The sequence below is a fragment of the Callorhinchus milii genome, unplaced genomic scaffold (assembly GCF_018977255.1).
Source record: "Callorhinchus milii isolate IMCB2004 unplaced genomic scaffold, IMCB_Cmil_1.0 Scaffold2, whole genome shotgun sequence".
NCBI classification, from domain to species: domain Eukaryota; kingdom Metazoa; phylum Chordata; class Chondrichthyes; order Chimaeriformes; family Callorhinchidae; genus Callorhinchus; species Callorhinchus milii.
The window spans coordinates 98,560,125-98,580,183 of NW_024704743.1; the positions used below are offsets into that span (position 1 = coordinate 98,560,125).

Below are 20,059 nucleotides of genomic sequence, written 5' to 3' on the forward strand. Positions count from 1 at the left end.
ATCTCCAACCTCCCCTTCCTATCCAAGGTCCTGGAACGAGTTGTCGCCTCCCAGCTGCGCTCTTTCCTCTCCAACCATTCACTATTCGAACCCCTTCAATCGGGTTTCCGTGCTGCCCATAGCACAGAAACTGCCCTGGTCAAGGTCACCAATGACATCCTGACCATCTGTGACCAGGGCTCCCTCTGCCTCCTCGTCCTCCTCGACCTATTGGCAGCATTCGATACGGTCGACCACGCTATCCTACTCCACCGCTTGTCCTCCCACCTAAACCTTCAAGGCCCTGTCCTTGAGTGGTTTAGGTCGTACCTCTCCCACCGTCTTCACTTTGTCTCCACAAACGGCTTCTCCTCCACACCCCGCACTGTCTCGTGCGGTGTCCCTCAAGGCTCTGTCCTCGGTCCCTCCTCTTCACCCTCTATATGCTCCCCCTTGGTGACATCCGCAGACATGGGGTTAACTTCCACATGTATGCGGATGACACCCAACTCTACCTTTCCTCCTCTACCCTCAACTCCACGACCACCGATGTCCTGACAGCCTGCCTGTCCGACATTGAGTCCTGGACGAGAGATAACTTTCTCCAGCTCAACGTACGCAAAACTGAGGCCCTCCTGATTGGCTCACGTCAGCGCCTCCGCACCTCAGGCGCTGACAGCATCAGCATCCAAGGCTGCACTCTCCACCTCTCAAAGCCAATCAGGAACCTCGGGTTTCTGTTCGACCCTGAGCTGTCCTTTCTCCCTCACATCCGCACCACAACTGGCACCGCCTTCCATCACCTCCGGAACATCGCCAGACTACGGCACTACCTCACCCCTCACGCTGCTGAAACTCTGGTCCACGCCTTTATCACCTCAAGGCTGGACTATGGGAACTCTCTCCTCGCCGGCCTTCCCGGCACCTCCCTCCACAAGCTGCAGGTCATTCAGAACTCTGCAGCTCGTGTACTGTCCCGCACCAGGCTTCGCGACCACATCACTCCCACCCTCGCTCGCCTCCACTGGCTCCCCATCCCCCAGAGGATCGAATTCAAGATCCTCACCCTCACCTACAAGGCCATTCACGGCCTTGCTCCCTCCTACCTCTCCGACCTACTATCCCCCTACTTACCTGCCCGTACCCTCCGTTCCTCTGGCTCCGGTCTGCTCCACATCCCCCGCCCCAACCGCCCTACCATTGGTGGCCGGGCCTTCAGCCTCTCAGCCCCGAGGCTCTGGAACTCTATCCCCCAGTGCCTTCGCCGCCTCCTCCCTTTCCTCCTTCAAGGCCGGTCTCAAGACCTTTCTCTTTGACTGTGCCTTCAGCTCCCCTCTGGACTCTCTACCCCCTCCTCACTCTCTCCCTTCCCTCCCCTCACCCTGACCATTTCCCCCCTGCTCGGGTCCTGACCCAACTGTACAGCGCCTTGGGACGTCCTCCCGACGTGAAAGGCGCTCAATAAATGGAATCATGTTGTTGTTACTTGTGTTTTAAAGAGATCCAGTCAAAATTCTAATTAATCGTTCTGCAAACATTTTTACTGCAAATGTTATCTTAAGCCACAAAAGTAAATGCAGTAGAATCAACCCTCGCTATATGCTAAATGCTACTTTTCAGTAATAAAAATGTATCCTGCACACCAACCAACTGTGGAACTATGGGGTTAACTTGGTTCAATTAGAAGTTTGGGCCATTGCTTTTCCAGTAAAATAAAATGGCAATAAACAGTTGATGCCTTTCTTGACGCCTGACTCACAATCCAATATTTTTATTTTTGTCACCTCCTTAATCACTGTGCAGAACTCACTTATTCCTCGACCTTTTGGAAGCTCCTATTTCAAAATCATCAGCTGCTTTATAATTTACAACAGGAGTTCCTTTCATACCTCATCCGGCTTCAACGGTGTACAATACTACAATGCTGAGAAAAAGATTTTCTTCAGAAAATCATAACTACTTTCTTAGTTAGCCCTTGGCAAGTTACTTCAAAGCAATAGGTTTCTTTTACTTTCCTTTCTGAGCACTTACCATCATTAGCAATGATTATTTTAGAACCCAGTCAAATATGCCCTGGGCCCAAATCACTTCAGTAAGCATACATTTGAATACTGTTTTTAAACTGCACATTTGACAGCAAAACTTCCAATGTTAACTGTAATATTGTCTCGATTTTGGCTGCAAATCACTGCCAAACATGCACGATAAATGGGTATCTGAGAGTATGAATCATAGCGAACGCCTCACTTCTGACACAACTTGAAGCAGGCATTTCATGAAGATTGCGCTTTGACCAAAGCAGTATAAATGTTACGGATATGAAACACATTTGCTTGAATTCACAAGGTTGATAGCCCAGGAATGTAAAACAAATTGTGTTTCCCCTTTATTAAAAGAGCCAATTGTGCGACCAGCTCTTTAATAACGTGGAAAAACAAGATTTTGGTGCTCTGCACAAAATTATGCATTTGTTTTTTCCAGTGCTTATTACACTACTACCCGCTGCCTCCAATCAACTGGCTACGGCTCCCAGACTCCATGGGCGGCCGTGCTTTCAGCCATTACGTGACGAAGCTGTAGAACTCTTTCCCTCAACCCCTTCACCTCGGCCCCTCTCTCCCTACTTTCTGGTCGTGCTTGAAGACCTTCCTCTTCGACCGTGCCTATGGTCACCTTCTCCCTCCCCGGCATCGGCCTGTTAACTGTGCCGAAGTGCCATCCGGCATGAAGGGCGCTATATAAATGCAAGTTGTTGTTGCTGTCCCACCTGAAAATCTTCCTTTTCGACCGTGCTTATTATCACCTTCCCCCCACCCCGGTTCAGAGTCAGGCGCTGCCACTGTTAAGCGCTCTGAGACACTACCCTGAGTGGAGGGTGCTATGTAAGTGCAAGTTGTTGTTGAAAGAGATGTGCAGCAGGCAATAGAAACCCAGGTTTTTGCTCCACATTGCCTAAGTGCCTGAAGCAAAGCAGATTCACTTCCCACCGTATAACTGTAGCAAAAGGTGGCATTTAATCCTCTAACATACACCATCATTGGAGCACAAGGTAGAAGTTTCCTCTCAATTCCTCTGACAACAAGATCCAAACTGCGGCTGGTCTCGGCAATTTTCCTAGCAATCAGCAAAAGAAAACTACTGCCCTGGAGCATATCTGCTTTCTCTGTTAAGAATGCTGCATAGTACATAACATGTACTATAGTGAATTGAGTGAATGAAAAAGGAGGGGAAAAATGGGATAAATAATTTGGAGGTGGTCTACACATTGAACAGCAACTTGCATTTATTTAGTGCCCTTCATGTTGGAGTGCATTCAATATGCAGTAAAACTCACGTAGGTCCTATCTTTATAAATTGTTTAATCGTCAAAGTCATACATTCACCTGAGTCCCATCCCATTCAGTTTTCCATCAAAATAACTTAGATTTCTTTGCGCTACTCATAATAAAAACACCACCAAACTCATAACACCGCTCCCCTACCCTCCATTACTGCCACACTTACCGGCTGAATTGAATCATAAGAAATGACATCCTGACCCGTCGACGCATTCGTACTTACCACCCAGCAGCATTGAATTATGCATGAACAATGTAGATTATTGATTAAATCGGATTTTATACGACTTATACAATTTCCATGCAACTCGGACTTCATGTAAGTCATATTAAATGGTAAAGTCCCGAATAATCCTACTTAGAAGAGTTTTATTGTATTTCTAACATAATGCTGTAAATTGATCCACATAGGCTTGCCTCGTGTCTTTACAATAAAAATAAAACATACATTGTTGTGGTGCCTTTAAAGATATAATAAAATGATGAGTACTTTATAAAATATAACTGATTAGAATTGCAGTGAATATTGTTATGTAGGAAAAAACAGCAGCTTCTCTGCCAGCAACATTCTATAAAGAGATGTATAGCCAATTAAGTTGAATTTGGGTAAATTTGGATCAGGATGCGAATACGAAACAGGTTAACCAGGAGAATGGTTACATATTTCTTTAAAATTGTAGTGGCAGGCCTTTTCCACCCATCTGAACCACAGGCAAACTGTAACTAAAAAAATAAATAATATTGGTATCACATGATTAGAGTTACACCAAGGTTACACCAAGCTTCTAATCAGGTCATAGATGAAACAAAACATTTTTAGACAATATCCTAAAAGGCTACTGCAGTAGACAACACTAAAATCAGCTAGAACAAATCAACACCAATTCATATTCTTTGACATCTCAACAAATGATATGGTTGAAATGTTCCAACTACATGGCCTAAATTTCAGTCATTATTTTTGACAAGCCGTTGAAACATTTAGGTGGCATTTTGCTGGTAGCTAACAAACTTATCAAAAACAATTTAGGAATGTGTTTCTCATGGCAGCAAATCACCTACCGCTGACACTCTGCAGCATGCAGAATTAGGTCTTCATTATTCTTCGCACTAATGGTCAGTTCATGCTCGGTTGAATTGTAGACATCCAAGAGTAGGTGGCATTGCCGGGTGCTGTTGGAACACAATACATTAAACAAGTTTAAAGGCATCTTAGAAGTAAAAATATTTTGTGGCGTAAACAAGTAAGAAATTAATTACCAAAATAGATTATTTTGCACAAAATGAAATTCATCCATAAAATATACCTTTAATTGTGTTACCTATGAGTGGGGAACCTCCCCTTTAGATTCAAAATATCAAATCACAATCTTAATTTTTTCCTCTCTTTGGAAGAAAAGGCCAACATAACCTATAAAAAGTACACTTTCATAACTAACTGAAGACTGAAGAGAATACGCAAATGCAAGGATTATTATTTTATTATTACTGAAACAAGGAGCAAACCCTTACCCAGAGGCCACCCTTACATTTTTGTGGAGTCCTGTAGCTCAGTGGTTAGAGCACTCGCTTTGCAAGTGAGAGACCTGAGTTCAATTCCAGGCAGAGGGCGAAACCTTGGGCAAGTTTCCTTACTCCACACAGAGCCTAATAATAATCCCTCCAAAACCAAAAACAATAATAAATTGGTCATTTTCAATCCACGACTGTTTGTGGGACATTGCTGTGCGCAATTGGCTGCCGCGTTCGCCCACAAATATACAGTCAATTCACTTTACAGTGTGTTCTGTGAAGCGCTTTGGGACGTCCTCCTGACGTGAAAAGCGCTATATCAAATGCAAGGATTATTATTATTATTATTATTATTATTATAAAGGCCACTTTAGTCCAATCCCCTGAGTGATTGCTGAAAATGGGTTTGACAGTAGTTATTTAATAATGACCCTCAGTGTTCTTCCTTTTAGCCAATTCTGAATCCATGTCCAACCTTGCCTTCGTTACCAAGTGATCTCATCTTCATGCATGCCTCATCATTTCAGCAGAAAAAAAGCCAAGTGAATCTAAAAGTTTATTGACAACAACTTGCATTTATACAAAATCATTCATGTAAAAGAATATCTCGAAGACCTCGATGAATATAGTAGTGGGCACCGAGCAGGGAAATAAGAGACTTAAATATCCTGGAGAAAGATGTGGTTGACAAAATGTTATTTGGAGATTTTTAAAGGCAGGAAAGAATAGCAACACAATATATGTTATGTAATATTTAGAAAACAATATTGAGGGTTTCAATAGTTCAATGAGTAAAAATGTGCTGTGATCTGGTTTTGAGCCATGTAAGAGCTTCCCAGGTTCAATTCCCAGTATCTCTAGACTGATTTCACATGGGATAGCAGTTGCAGACAATTTGCCTCAGCATCCCCAGGAGAGGAATATCAAAATATGAGCCAGATTCACTCACAACTCACCATCCTCAGGAGAGGAGTAAGAGAAGAAAATTGGAAAATTATTTTAAAATTCAGGTACTGCCATAAAAATAAATTGCAGGAGCAGGAACAAATTAAAGAGGCAACAATTCTGCCTCCAAATTAACGTGCCGAATGGGCACACAGTGCTAGGTTAGCACAGACCTGCTATTCTTTCCTCAGTGAATTGATGCATTGTAATTCTTTGCAATGGTTCTAAGTATTAATGGTGAAACTCGCGGTTATGGGGTAGTATTTAGAATCTTATCTAGAGTCTAGAATCTAAAAGATGGTTACCTGATGATTTGATAAGAAAGATGGCGTATATTGATTTATTAATTTCCATATCATTTAACAAGTTATTGAATTAAAATTCTGAAGTCAATTTCAAATGCATGTTATTGTAATTAGTGTGGTTTCCTCTTACATACAGGAATGATAGGTATAGCAGTTTGCCATTTTGATTGTTTTTTTTCCAAAAAAACTATCGGCAACTCGTGTCTTTGCAATAATTTCATTATAAGCTACGTTTCTTTTTCTTGCACATGGACAACATTGATCACTGTCATAAATACCATTTTTTGATGAAAAAAAATTCTCCCAAACAAATAAAATCAGTTTTGGCTTCCAAGATAATCATGCATTGTCAGCTAATTCTCAGACTCACAGATGACCTCTGAAACCTGCAATCTTAGCTTGGTGCTATTTGTGTACAATATAGCTCAAGATGCATCTTTAGCGCCCAAAACAATTATTTGCAACCAGAATTACTCGCATTCATTGTTGTAAATCCAAGAATGAAGGAGCTATGTTTTTGTTAAAATCTTTACCCAAGATTTTCTGTTAGTTAACAAAAAAAAACTAACTGATTTTTTTGTTCATAAAAACAACAACTTGGATTTATATAGCGCCCTCCACGCCGGACGGCGTCTCAGAGCTCTTCACAGTAACGGATCCCGGTGCCGAGCCAGGGGAGGGGGAGAAAGGTGGCCAAAGGCACGGTTGAAAAGAAAGGTCTTCGGCAGAGACCTGAAAATAGGAAGAGAAGGGAGTGAGGCGAAGGGAGTGAGGGAGCGAGTTCCAGAGTCTCGGGGCATAGTGGCTGAAGGCACAGCCGCCGAGGGTGGAGAGGAGAACTCGGGGGACGAGGAGGAGGCCAGACCCGGAGGAAGAAAGGCAACGGGCACTGTTGTGAGGAGAGAGGTCAGAGAGGTAGGGGGGTGCAGAGGAGTGGAGGGATTTGAAGACAAGGATGAGAATCTTGAAGTCGATCCTCTCTGGGACAGGGAGCCAGTGCAGTCTGGCAAGGATTGGGGTGATGGGGAGAGGAGTTTGGTGCGGGTGAGAATGCAGGCGGCAGAGTTTTGAATAATCTGGATTTTGTGGATGGTAGTGGAGGGGAGGCCGGCGAGGAATGCGGTAGAATAGTCCAGCCGAGAGGTGACAAAGGCATGGACCAGGGTTTCAGCGGCTTTCGGAGAGACGTATTGGCGGAGACGGGCAATGAGTCGGAGGTGGAAGAAGGCGGTGCTGGTGAGGGACCGGATGTGGGGGAGGAAGGATAATTGGGGGTCGAACCTGACGCTTAGGTGCGTACGGGTTCGGAGAGTTTTAAGGGGAGGTCGGGTAGGTGGAGGAGGTGAGAGCCGTGAGATTTTAGATGTTGACGAGAGTCAAAGAGTATGGCTTCCGTCTTGTCAACATTCAGCTGAAGGAAGTTTGCGCTCATCCAGCCACTGAGGTCTGACAGGCAGGCTGACAGAACATCAGGGGACTGGGGGTCACAAAGAGAGGTGGAAAAATTGAGTTGGGTGTTGTCCGCATACATGTGGAAATGTACCCCATGTCTGCGGATGACATCCCCAGAGGGAGCATGTAGATCAGAAAGAGGAGGGGGCCAAGGATGGATCCTTGGGGTACCCCGCAGGTAACCGGGTGAGTGCGGGAGGAGAAGCCTTTTGTGCTGATGTAATGCTGGCGGTTTGTGAGGTAGGACTCGAACCAGGCAAGTGCAGTCCCACTGAGGTGGATGATGGAGGAAAGGCGGTGGAGGAGGATGGCCTGATCGACTGTGTCAAACGCGGCGGAGAGGTCCAGGAGGACAAGGAGGCAGAGGGAGCCCTGGTCACAGATAGAGAGGATGTCGTTTGTGACTTTCACAAGCGTAGTCTCTGTACTGTGGGCAGGGTGGAAACTGGACTGGAGGGGTTCGAAGAGGGAGTGGGAGGAGAGGTGTGCGCGAAGTTGATTGGCAACAACACATTCTAGGATTTTTGCGAGGAAGGGCAGGTTAGAAATAGGGAGGTAGTGGCTGGAGTTTGAGGGATCTAGGGAAGGTATTTTGAGGAGGGGGGTGATGACAGCAGCTTTGAGGGGGGCAGGGACTGATCCAGAGGAGAGGGACTGGTTGATGACGTCAGCCAGTAGTGGGCAGAGGAGGGGGAGCTGGGTGACCAGCAAGTTGGTGGGGAGGGGGTCGAGGCAGCAGATGGTGGGTTTGATAGAGGTGATGGTAGGTGAGAGGGAGAGATGGGGAGGAAGTAATGTAGGATGGGGGTGGTGGTAGGAGCAGATGATGGGGAGGGTGAGGGGGACAGAGAGGGCGTGGTGGTGGCTGACAAGAGGCAGGTGGATGAGGCTGCCTAGCAGATGTTAAGTATTTTAGAAGAGAAGAAGCCCATGAGCTCTTCGCACTTGGCATTTGATATATAGAGATTGAGGAGGCTTGAGGGGGGCACGAAGGAGGTAGTGGGTGGTGGAAAAAAGGATTTTAGGGTTGTGTTTAGCCTCCAAGATGATATTGGAGTAGAAGGCCATGTTTGTGCTTGTCAAAGAATGACGGTAGCTGTGGAGATGCTCGAGCCACAATTGGCGGTGAACTGTCAGGCCAGTTTTCTGCCATCTGCGCTCGAGCAGCCGGGTTTGGGTTTTTTGGCGGCAGAGATGGCTGTTGTACCGGGGGGGTCGGGTGGGTTTGGAGATGGTCCTGGATTTCAGGGGGACGAGGGAGTTGAAGGTGGAAGAAAGGCGATCATGGAGCAGCTGGATGGCTGCTTCAGGATCTCCGCGGGTCGAAGACCAGAAGGATAGGATGTTTGATGATGTGAGGGCCTTTGTGAGGGTCTCAGGGGTGGCCTTTTCCAAGGGCGGTAGAGGGTTGAGGGCTTGGTGGAGGAGAGAGGGACGTGAGAGGAGAAGGAGATGAGGAAGTGGTCCTAGATGGACTTGACCACTATGCTGAGGTCGGAAATATCAAGGCCGTGGGTGATAGCAAAGTCAAGGGCATGACCACGGTTGGGGGTGGGTGAGTTTATATGAAGGGTGAGGTTTAGGGAGGAGAGGAGGGCAGTGAAGTCGGCAGAAGTAGTGCAAGGGGAGTTTAGGTGGAGGTTGAAATTGCCCATTATGAACAGGCACTCAGAGCAGAGGGACAGGGAAGAGAGGAGAGTCGAGATATCTGTGTGGAAGGAGCTGGGTGGCTTAGGCGGGTGGTAAACAAGGAGGATTTTCAATGGGAGAGAGGGATGGAAGAGGGTGAGGTGCTCGAAGGAGGGGAAGCAGCCAGAAGAGTAGGGGGTAAGACTAAGGGAGGCTTTGGAAATGAAGGCCACCCCGCCGCCACGTTGGTTTGGACGGGGGTTGTGGTGGAAGGTGTAGCCTGGTGGGGAGGCTTCCACTAGGGAACGGGGTCATTGGGGGAGAGCCAGGTTTCAGTGAGCCCAAGAATGTCAAGGTGCTCGTCCAGGATGAGGTCGTGGACGGTGAGGGCTTTATTTGAGAGGGAACGGACCTTTTGCAGGGAAATGCGGGTGGGTTTGCTGGAGGGAGGGAAGGGAGGAGAGGGATGAGAGAGTGATATGGAGAGGATTTTGGGATGTACGGGAGAGATGGTTGTGGAGAGCAGTGTGAGTGGAGCGTTGCGGAGGGTACGTATGAGGGAGGGGGACGTTGGGTTTGCCTTAAGGAGGTGTTTGAGCGGAGGGAGTGAATAATTGTGAACGAGTGAATAAAAAGTGATATTAATGGTCCTTATTCATGATGCACCATTATACAGTGTAAGATTATGATAATACTTGAAGGTGAATACCTTAATATTTTGGCTGTTCACATTTTCTTCACATTTATATGCAAATAGTATGCAAGCACAGCAAATAACTTTCATCTCTGTTTCCTTAATAGTGCATCCTCCCTTAGAACTAACATCGTTCTCATATGAGGAGTCAGATGCAGCTTTGAAGTGTGAAACATCCAATCTCTTTTGCATGAAAATTTAGCCATTAGGTCAGAACCTAAATAATTGATCAAAACATTATGTGCGTTCACATGTACAAGACGCAGTCATCAAATGAAAGCATACAGTATTTAAAAAGATTAAATTATATCTGAATAGTACAGATAAGCAAATGTTGACAATGATGGTAAGGCCAGCACTTGCATTTTTGACTTCCAATTCTGACATGTAAATGAACAACTCATTTTCACAATGTTCTATGTTAATGAAGGTTTGCACAGGTTGCTCAAAGTGATTTGTCTAATGATTTGAAGATGCATATTCACAAATCTGGGCATTCAGTTTCATATAAATTGATACTTGACATACCCATAATTACCATAATCCTTCATAAAATCTTACATACAAAATATGTGATGTGCTATTTTGGTCGCAATGGACATGCTTGATTTTATGATCCATAAGAGAACAAATAAATTAGGACATCTCAAAAACAAATTCATATATTAAAAAAAATTAAATACTTAGCTCTTATGATATTAGTCCTTTAAATGCATTTTAAACGCATTTTATAAAATTAAGGACATTTACTTTTAGTGCTGAATACTTTACTTTTATTGAAATGTGCTGTGCAAGTCTAGACAGTCGGTGTTTTGCTGAAATGACAATCCTGAATAAGATATGGACCTTGTATTCATAATAGCCGAGTAGTGTTTTATGCAGATACAAATTACACAGATCAATGGTAAATTTACAGCCACAGTCAAGGTTACTACACAGTCTTTAGCCAAGTTTTGAATTATGCACACTGTAGTAGGAAGAAAGTAAAACAGATATAGCTTAAAGATTTTGGAACTCAAATTAAGGTACAATGTCAGTTCCCAATTTCACACAATATTTTGATCAAGGAGAATAAATACACCAAGTCTGTAATTAGATTTATGCTAATGGAAAAGTAAAGTTCATGAATCACTGGTTTCTAATAAAAGAAACATACACAAAACCAAAGATGGCCAAAGGAGCATTGTTTTGCCAAATTTCATAATAAAATTCACAAAATAATAGTAATAACAGTAATCCTAATAATATAATCTCAAAGCACTTCACACAATTTACTGTAAACTTTGTTCACAAAGTATTGTATATTTATTCTCCTTGATCAAAATGTCCTGTGAAATTAAATGCATAGAATAATATGCTAGTGTAATTCCACTTTTCAGGAGGCTTTCTCCCACCTTAAAATCACAAAATAATAATAAATAATCCTTTCATTTGATATTGTGCCTCATCACGTCACTGAGATATCCCAAAACACTTCACAGGCAAATGTATAGACTGACACCAATGTTTAATGACGTTTAATGAAATCTTACTAATTAAGGTTATACTACACTATAGGAAAAACTGTTGAGGTCTGAAGGTTTCTAGAATTAGATATATATTCCACTTATAGAGCAGCATTGTTAACTGAGAGAATTTGCTGAAAACCATTAGAATTGTAAAAAGGTAGAAATTCAGACAGCCTTCTGAATCAAAGCTGAGGTCGGAAAAGAAAAAAATGTTTTTTTGCTCCTAACATGTCAGCTGACAATTCACTAACATTTCCTATTGCGTAAAGTACACTATTTTCCATTTAGCAGAATATTCTAAATATTCCCCTGGAAGTAGGCAAATGATACAAATAAAATAGATGGGAAACACAATTCAAATAAAATTTCAATGTCAAGTAGTTTACAGTCAATTTTATCATGCATGTATTTCTTTCGAAACAGCTGCTTCCATTTAAAATGCTAAAATTATTTCCCTTTATTAAGTGTGTCGAATGCCACAAGCTTTGCTTTGCAAATGTGATACATTTGTTGAATTACCTTGGCTAATTTGCTGCAGCTAAACATGAACAAAATGTTTGGCAAGCAGTATTATGTCATGAATAATGTATCCTATTGGCATACCAGTTGAGCATTAAAAAAACAAGATGCATTAATGCATTGTATTCCATTTGACACGAGCAATAGTGCAACGAGAACACAATCATCATACCCTGGCTATATTTCTAGTTTTTTGCTTTTGTTTTTCTATTCTGCTTGGGAAAAAAGTTATTCTAAATAGGTCTGTCAAGTAAAACCCAACTATAAACAATAGTCATGTTGATTTTACACTACATTTGCATGCTTCTCAAAATGCAATTACTTAGTGCGAAAGCTCTTCAAGTTTATTAAGCTGTAACTGTTCTAATGAACAGTCTAGTTTTTACAATAAGATACAAATGAAAACAGAAGTTTATAATTGGCATACTTAAAGGAGCCAGATGTGATCCTGATACAAAAGAAAACAGATATTTCCGAAGCTGCCTTGACATTTAGAGGAAAGGTGCTGAAAATATCCCATGAAATCTTTAACTCCTTCCACTACGATTTGTAAAGAAGCAACATTACAATAACAACAAATTACATTTATATAGCGGGTTTCATGTTGGGAGGACGTCCCAAGATGCTGGACAGTCAAGGATTTGGACCCGAGGTGGGGGTGGGGGGGGATTGGGATCAGGATGGGTGGAGTTCACTCAACTCTCCCTCCCACTCGCACTCTGACCTTCCCATCCATGGACTCCTCCGCTGTTCCAATGAGCCACAGTGCAAGCTCGGGGAACAGCAACTCATTTATCTGCTAGGGACCTTACAACCATCAAGCTGATTTCAACAATTTCAGATCATAACAGATTACCTTCCCTCACCCCCCCCCCCCTTATGTGACCATTGCCACATCATCTGGGTCCTAGACACACCTTTTCTCTCTCTGGTTTGTCTATTTTGTTGCATTTTTTTCCCCGCTTTGTTTTGCATTATTAACACCTCTATTCCTCTGTTTTGTTGCAATCCCCACACGACTTCCGTTTTTGTATTACCAATCAATGTATACAAAGCCCATTCTTGCTCAGCACCACACAAGCACAACTTCACATCACTCAGGTCACTTGAAACTTGAAAATTCATGCCATAAAGAAAATTCAGATGTTATGATCCGGCTACCAAATATTTTAATAGCTACAAATTTGTATCCAGACAATAAATAATATAGATATACTATGATAATACATTCTTGGCTCAAAGGATGCTAATATGTGAAAGTGAAGTTTTGCTTTTGGATTCTTTGCTGTCCACTGACACACAAATACACACACAATGCTTTTCCACTTTTGATTTTCCAAATAACATCCATGTTCTCTTCCTCAAGAATAGGGCACTAATATGAAGAATCACTGACGGAGACCACCTTTTCTTTTACTGCAATTCTACTAGAATTCTCTTAGCAATCCATAAAAGTGCAAGAGGTTACCAGTCTAGCACAGAGGAGAGCAATCACTAAGTGTAACATAAAGGCTTATTAATCTAAGTTCAAATTCTTACCTGTATATAAAAAAAAGGCATTACAGTTGTTTTTCACCAAAGAAAATGACAGATTAAGCAAGGTACAAATTATTACTATTCAGCTGTCAGAAAGCAATAAAGGACAATTCACTACTCCATAAAATAGGTGGCAAATATAGCAACCCAGCATGGCTAGGAGGAAACTAACAACAAGAAGATTACTTACATTTGTATAGCACCTTTCACATCGGGAGGACGTCCCAAGCGCTGGACAGTGTACAGCATTTCAGACCCAAGCTGGGGTCAGGGGGGAGAAGGGAGGGTAGGGGAAAGGGGGTGGCTGATGGCATGGTCGAAGAGGAAGGTCTTGAGACGGGACTTGAAAGAGGCTAAGGAGGGGGCGAGGCAGAGTGATTGGGGGATGGAATTCCAAAAGTTGGGGGCAGAGTGGCTGAAGGTTCTCCTCCCAATGGTGGGGCGGGTGGGTCGGGGAACGTGGAGCAGGCCAGAGCCGGCTGAGCGGAGGGAACTGGGTATTGGTAGGGGGTTAGGAGGTCGCAGAGGTAGGGTGGGGCGAGGCCATGGAGGACTTTGTATGTGAGGACCAGGATCTTGAACTGGATCCTCTGAAGGATAGGGAGCCAATGGAGTCGGGCGAGAATGGGGGAGATGGGGTCACGGAGTTTGGTGCAGGAGAGGACATGGGCTGCAGAGTTCTGGATTATCTGCAGCCTGTGGAGGGAGGAGTTGGGAAGGCCGACAAGCAGGGCGTTTGCATAGTCGATCTTGGAAGTGATGAAGGCATGGACAAGAGTTTCAGCGGCCTGAGAAGTGAGGTACTGGTGGAGTCGGCCGATGTTACGGAGGTGAGGGAAGGCAGAGTGGGTCATGCCTTGGATGTGGGAAAGAAAAGACTATTGAGGGTCAAACAAGACAACAACAACATCTTGGATTTATATAGCACCCTCCACGCCAGACGGCGTCTCAGAGCATTTTACAGTAACGGATCCCGGGTCCGAGCCAGGGGAAGGGGGAAGAAGGTGACCAAAGAAAGGTCTTCAGCAGAGACCTGAAAATGGGAATGGAGGGAGCGAGACGAAAGGAGTGAGGAAGGCAGTTCCAGAGTCTCAGGTCATAGTGGCTGAAGGCACGGCCCCCGAGGGTGAAGCGGAGGACTCGGGGGACGAGGAGGAGGCCAGACCCGGAAGAACGAAGGCAACGGGTACTGTTTTGAGGAGAGAGGAGGTCAGAGAGGTAGGGAGGTACAGAGGAGTGCAGGGACTTGAATACAAGGGTGAGGATCTTGAAATCGATCATCTTTGGGATAGGCAGCCAGTGCAGTCTGGCAAGGACTGGGGTCTGGCAAGGCACCTAGGTTCCTGACTGACTTGGTGAGTTGTAGTGTGCAACCATGGAGGTTGATGCTGCCGGAGCCTGAGGTGCTGAGGCGCTGGCGAAAGCCAATCAGGAGGGCCTCAGTCTTGTTCACATTCAACTGTAGGAAGTTTGCCCTCATCCAGGACTTGTTGTCCGACAGGCAGTCTGTCAGGACAGCAGTGGTCCTGGAGTTGAGGGTGGACTAAGTCTTACAGATAGATATTCCAGCAATTTAAAGATATCTGCTTCACATATCTACTTAGGCAAAGTAAAGGAGATTACTCAAGGAACTATATTCCAACTCAAATCAGTACCATCAGGAAAGGAAGGAGTGGAGAAAGTTAAATAAAAAAGGAATAAGAACATTTAAAAAAAAAGCTATTGTCTGACACCACATCATGACAATCTTTAAAGCATTGATCTTTCATACAAAGCACGTACTTTGGCCCAGGTTCCTTACCTTACTTCTAAGATTACATTGAGAACACAACACTTTTTTTAAAAAAATGCAAAAGTTGTAGTTTCTTCGGCAGAGAATAAATTTAAAAATTGCAAAAAGTTCAGAGAAGAAAGCTGATAATAAATGCTTTGCATATTATGTTTACGTCTTTATATCAGTCAAACCAAAACGAGCAGAATACTTTCATGGCAGTAAAGAATAAAACTTTTCAATTACAGTGACATCTGATAACACCTAATGTCTTAATATCTTTAGGGGATACAAAACAAAGCTTACGTGCCTCTGTGTATCATTATAAATAATTATTTGCTCATTTGATCAAAATTAACAATTAAATATACCAAATCTAACCAGTTCAGAACGATAACTGAAAAGGATAGCTGTAACAGCAAAAGGGAAGATGCCATGGTCACTATATAGAGACAATTGTAATCTTAAAACTAAAATAGGAATTTCCAACTGCTGCACAACTTTTAAAGATGTTGTTATAGGTGTAGGAAATTAAGAAAGGCTAAAGAAAATCATAAGATACAAATATCAGGAACGAGAAAAGACTAAATCAGATCCCTAAAGACTCTTCAAACTCTAACTCTCACTGTGATATCAAATTGTTTTTGAACAACCACAATATTTTTGGGTTGATTACTTTATTTGGTAGATTATTTCAACAATTTGCAATTCTCCAATAATCAGAATAGTCACCACAGTTTACAGTAAAATCCTATGAAGCACTTTGAGATATGTTATCAAATGATGGAGCACCACATTAAATGCAAGGCTTATTACTTAAACATAAAAAGAACATGAGAAATTTCAGTACCCAAGAAGTAAAGTGCATTGATCAAGGGTGAAAACAAAGTAATTTGAGATGGGTAATGAACAATCTTTTCACAATGCAACATGTGAAGTAAACAGAATGCAAGGATAGTGATATCATTATAAATTGAATATGGACACAGTGCAGCTCCTCACATAAAATATTAATTGGCTACAGTGCTATCCAAAAACCTTCTCTGATCAGTTCTATTCTAACTTTAATACAATAATTACACTTTTACATTGATATAGCATATTTCATGTTGGAAGATTGTGACCAATACTATATTATATTAGCTATTTTATCTCTGCATTTCGGACTTACTTTCTCTCTCTCTATAATAATACTCCTTGCATTTGATACAGCACTTTTCACGCCTTCTCAAAGCGCTTCAGAATAGACTGTAAAGTGAATTGACCGCATATTTGTAGACGAAACGCAGCAACCAATTCCGCACAGGAGTGTCCCACAAACAGTCGTGGATTGAAAATGACCAATTTATTATTGCTTTGTTTTTTGGAGGGATTATTATTAGGCGTGTGGAGTAAGGAAACTTGCCCAAGGTTTCGCCCTGCCTGGAATTGAATCCTGATGTCTCGCTTGCAAGGCGAGTGCTCTAACCACTGAGCTACAGGACCCTACTTACAAACTTTAATTACAAACTTTTTTTTTTAAAAAGTACACATTTCAACATGTTGTAGAATTCTAGTTTGGGTGCTTTCATACTGTGACATTCTATCTTAGTTGGGCAAGATTATGAAGAGATCTGCAGGTTAGGATGAAGAACTTGAAATTCATCCAGTGGGCAACTGTGGAGATTGGTGAAGATGAGAATAATGGGTGTGTGAGATCTGGTGCACAAGAAGGAACGCTGGAGCTATAGCTGAATTCATGCTTTGAGGGGAGCTAGGAATGTCACAGAGCTTTGGAGAAATCTAGTCTCAAGGTGACAAAACATGCATGGTAGTTTTGTTTAATTTGAGGTTGAGATAGGGATGGAAGCAAACAAAATTCAAAGGTAGATGAAGGAGGAACATGTGAAGGAGGAACATCAGCGCCTTGGGACGTCCTCCTGACGTGAAAGGCGCTTTATAAATGGAATCTTGTTGTTGTTGTGTCGTGTTTGAAGAACTGAAAGGTAGGATGGTGAACCTCTTTGAATGAGGTGAGCTCAATGTCTTGCTTTTTCACTTTAATGTGTAAGTTTGAAGTGCCCAGATTACCACAAAACTCACTACTAAACAGAGTTCAACCTTGGGTCCTTCTGGACTTCGAGGAGCAATTAGATTAACTGGGTATGCTCATACTGCAAAAGGGAAGGTTGAGGAGCAATGTGATTATAGTCTTTAAGATTCTGAAGGGAATAGGCAATGATGACAAGCTCTTTTATCTTGCACCAAACAGTAGGACCGGAGGACACAGCCTACGATTAAGGGGGTTCCAGCGGATTGGGACGTCCTCCGACGTGAAAGGCGCTCTATAAATGTAATTTTGTTGTTGTTAAATTCAGAACAAATCCGCAAAAGCACTACTTCAGTGGGAGAGGAGTAAACTTATGGAACAGGCTCCCTAGAGAGAGACAGTGGAAGCAGAAAATGTCATTTGTTTCAAGAACAAATTAGAAAATAATATCTCAGTATATAGTTTGGGATATGACTTGTCAAGTGACTGCAAGGATGGTGGAAGGTGAACTAGATGGACCTTGGTCTTCTTTCACCTAGCAAATTCTGATGTTCTTCTCAGAGGATTTATGCCACAAGACATTACAGTTATAATAATAATAATTCTTACATTTGATTTAGCGCTTATCACGTCTTCAAGACGTCTCAAAGCGGTTCACTGAATATACTGTAAAGTGAATTGACTGCATATTGTGTGGGTGAAACATGGCAGCCAATTGGACAGCAGTGTCCCACAAGCAGTCGTGGATTGAGTGACCAAATTATTATTATTATAATAAGCGATCCACCAATTGACCAACTACCGGGGTCCTAATTACTGCAAGGTGAACAGAGGCATGTGGAGCAAGGAAACTCATCAAACTTTTCATCCTGCTCAATAATCAAACCCAGGTCTTCTTGCTTGTGAGGCGAATGCTTTAACCACTAAGCTACAGACTCTACATTATCTGTAGCTCTCCCTCTAGTCTCCTTTATCAACCTTCTAAATACTACAGTTCTTTCAGTTTGGATTATCAGCAAGGCTTGTTGACCATGTTAAGAGTGCTAAATGGACTATTATTTGGAGGAAGAGGGCTTCTTGCAGTCTGCCTCCTGTTTTAACATCATAGAAGACAGTTGTCCACCCCTCCTTATCTGAGCAGGGAATTATTGCAACTTAAATGTGAAGAACTAATTATACTGTGGGCTTGTCAATATCAAATAATGAAATATTTATCTTGAAAATCATATAATGAAAATATACATGGGCATGTGGGGATTCCCCAGTGGGACAGGCCAGCTTCCAAAGGTCAGTCTTGGTTGATTGACAAGGAGATGAAGGTTCAGTGGATTTAAAAAGTATTTCTGCAGACAAAACTGCTTCTCTCTGGGACACAGGAATGGGGCAAGACACACGTTTGTGGTGACTGTGCCTCTACATATGGTCTGAGTTGGTTAGTTGGCTTTGTGTTAATTTACTTGGTCCACAACTAAGGCTGCTATTGACTTTTATTTCAGGAACACACCTTTGCCATCCACAGTTAATATTGTGTTGGATGGTACAGAATCAGTATCCTACCAAGTCATGGAGCCAATTACTCATTGTAAATGGTTTTAGCTTTGAACACTATCATTAATGAATCTATTGAGGGAATACAAATCTAATCAGGTTTCATTGAAAAATCCTGAACATTGGCTCAAGCAAAAATGTGACAGTTTAAAATGATTGTACTAAAACGCACAGTGCACTACGTGGAACAATGTTCCGTGTCCATTCTAGCCACAAGCAATTGTTTTTAAAATAAAATGTCTGTGCCCTTATTCCTTGCCCATTTGCAAGATCTCAGTTCTCAACTAGTTCATCAATTGCAATGAAGAACTATAGCAGCAGGAAAATGCTGATCTGGTGTTTAGCAACTCAATAAATTACTGATCGATAAAATTTGTTGACTGTGATAACATTTTCTTTTGACCTGCAGAACAAGATGTCTGTCTAATCTGAATATAAATGGACAATTTGTCAGTGTTATGTCTTGATTCCCAATGAACTATGCGTGGCTTGCAATTCATGTCGGCTGCAAATTGTGCAATTACAAAGAAAAGTTAAAAGACTATAGATAGTGGCATTCTGAATCAATTATTTAAAAACTGGAATACATTCTACTCTAATGTGTCATATTTCTCAGTATGATAGTGACAGCTTTGTGAATAGAAAACCAACAAATACTAAAACAACCTTTCTTCCCACTACAAAATCAGAGCTGGGTTTGCTGATTGGAGATTCAGTGTGCTGCATTTATCATTAAAAAATATGGTTAAGCGATTCAAACATGAACTAAGCTGCACTGCTGAAATACAATTTCTTTTTGGCCTCATGTCTGTTTTCAAGCTTGTGAAACAGTCCTTGAACTATGTAGACATTTTGATCAATATCGCAGAATTTCTGATTTGAATGTAGAAATCCAAGAAAAAATTGTTCTCTCACAGATGGCAGTTATGAAGGATAATATATTCTTAAACATTAAAAATCCAATATTTATTAATCAAAACAGTAGAATATAATCTATGGCTAATGAACAAACAAGCATATAACCAAAGTCGAGTACGTAGCATTCAACAGACAAATTTAATTACTTCCAAGGTAGTCTACGCAACTCTCTAAGCGCTACACTTCCCAACTCTTATCTCCACAAGCTTCAGATCATCCAGAAGTCACTCCCCCTCGTCCCCTCCTTAGCCTCCTTCAAGTCCCGCCTCAAGACCCTCTTCTTCGACCATGCCATTGGCCACCCCCTTTCACCTCCCATCCCCCCGACCCCAGCTCGGGTCTGAAATGCTGTACATTGTCAAGCGCCTTGGGACTC

At 42.5% G+C, this 20,059-nt stretch overlaps 1 protein-coding gene across 1 annotated transcript in view; it reads right to left on the reverse strand.

Annotated features, from left to right (window-relative positions):
- Positions 1-20,059, reverse strand: part of trappc9 (trafficking protein particle complex subunit 9) — a 497,684-nt gene that overhangs the window by 297,552 nt on the left and 180,073 nt on the right. Inside the window, exon 19 of the mRNA XM_042331670.1 lies at positions 4,380-4,490. Within this exon, the coding sequence (XP_042187604.1) occupies positions 4,380-4,490 (111 nt within the window). The remainder of the gene's footprint in view (positions 1-4,379; positions 4,491-20,059) is intronic.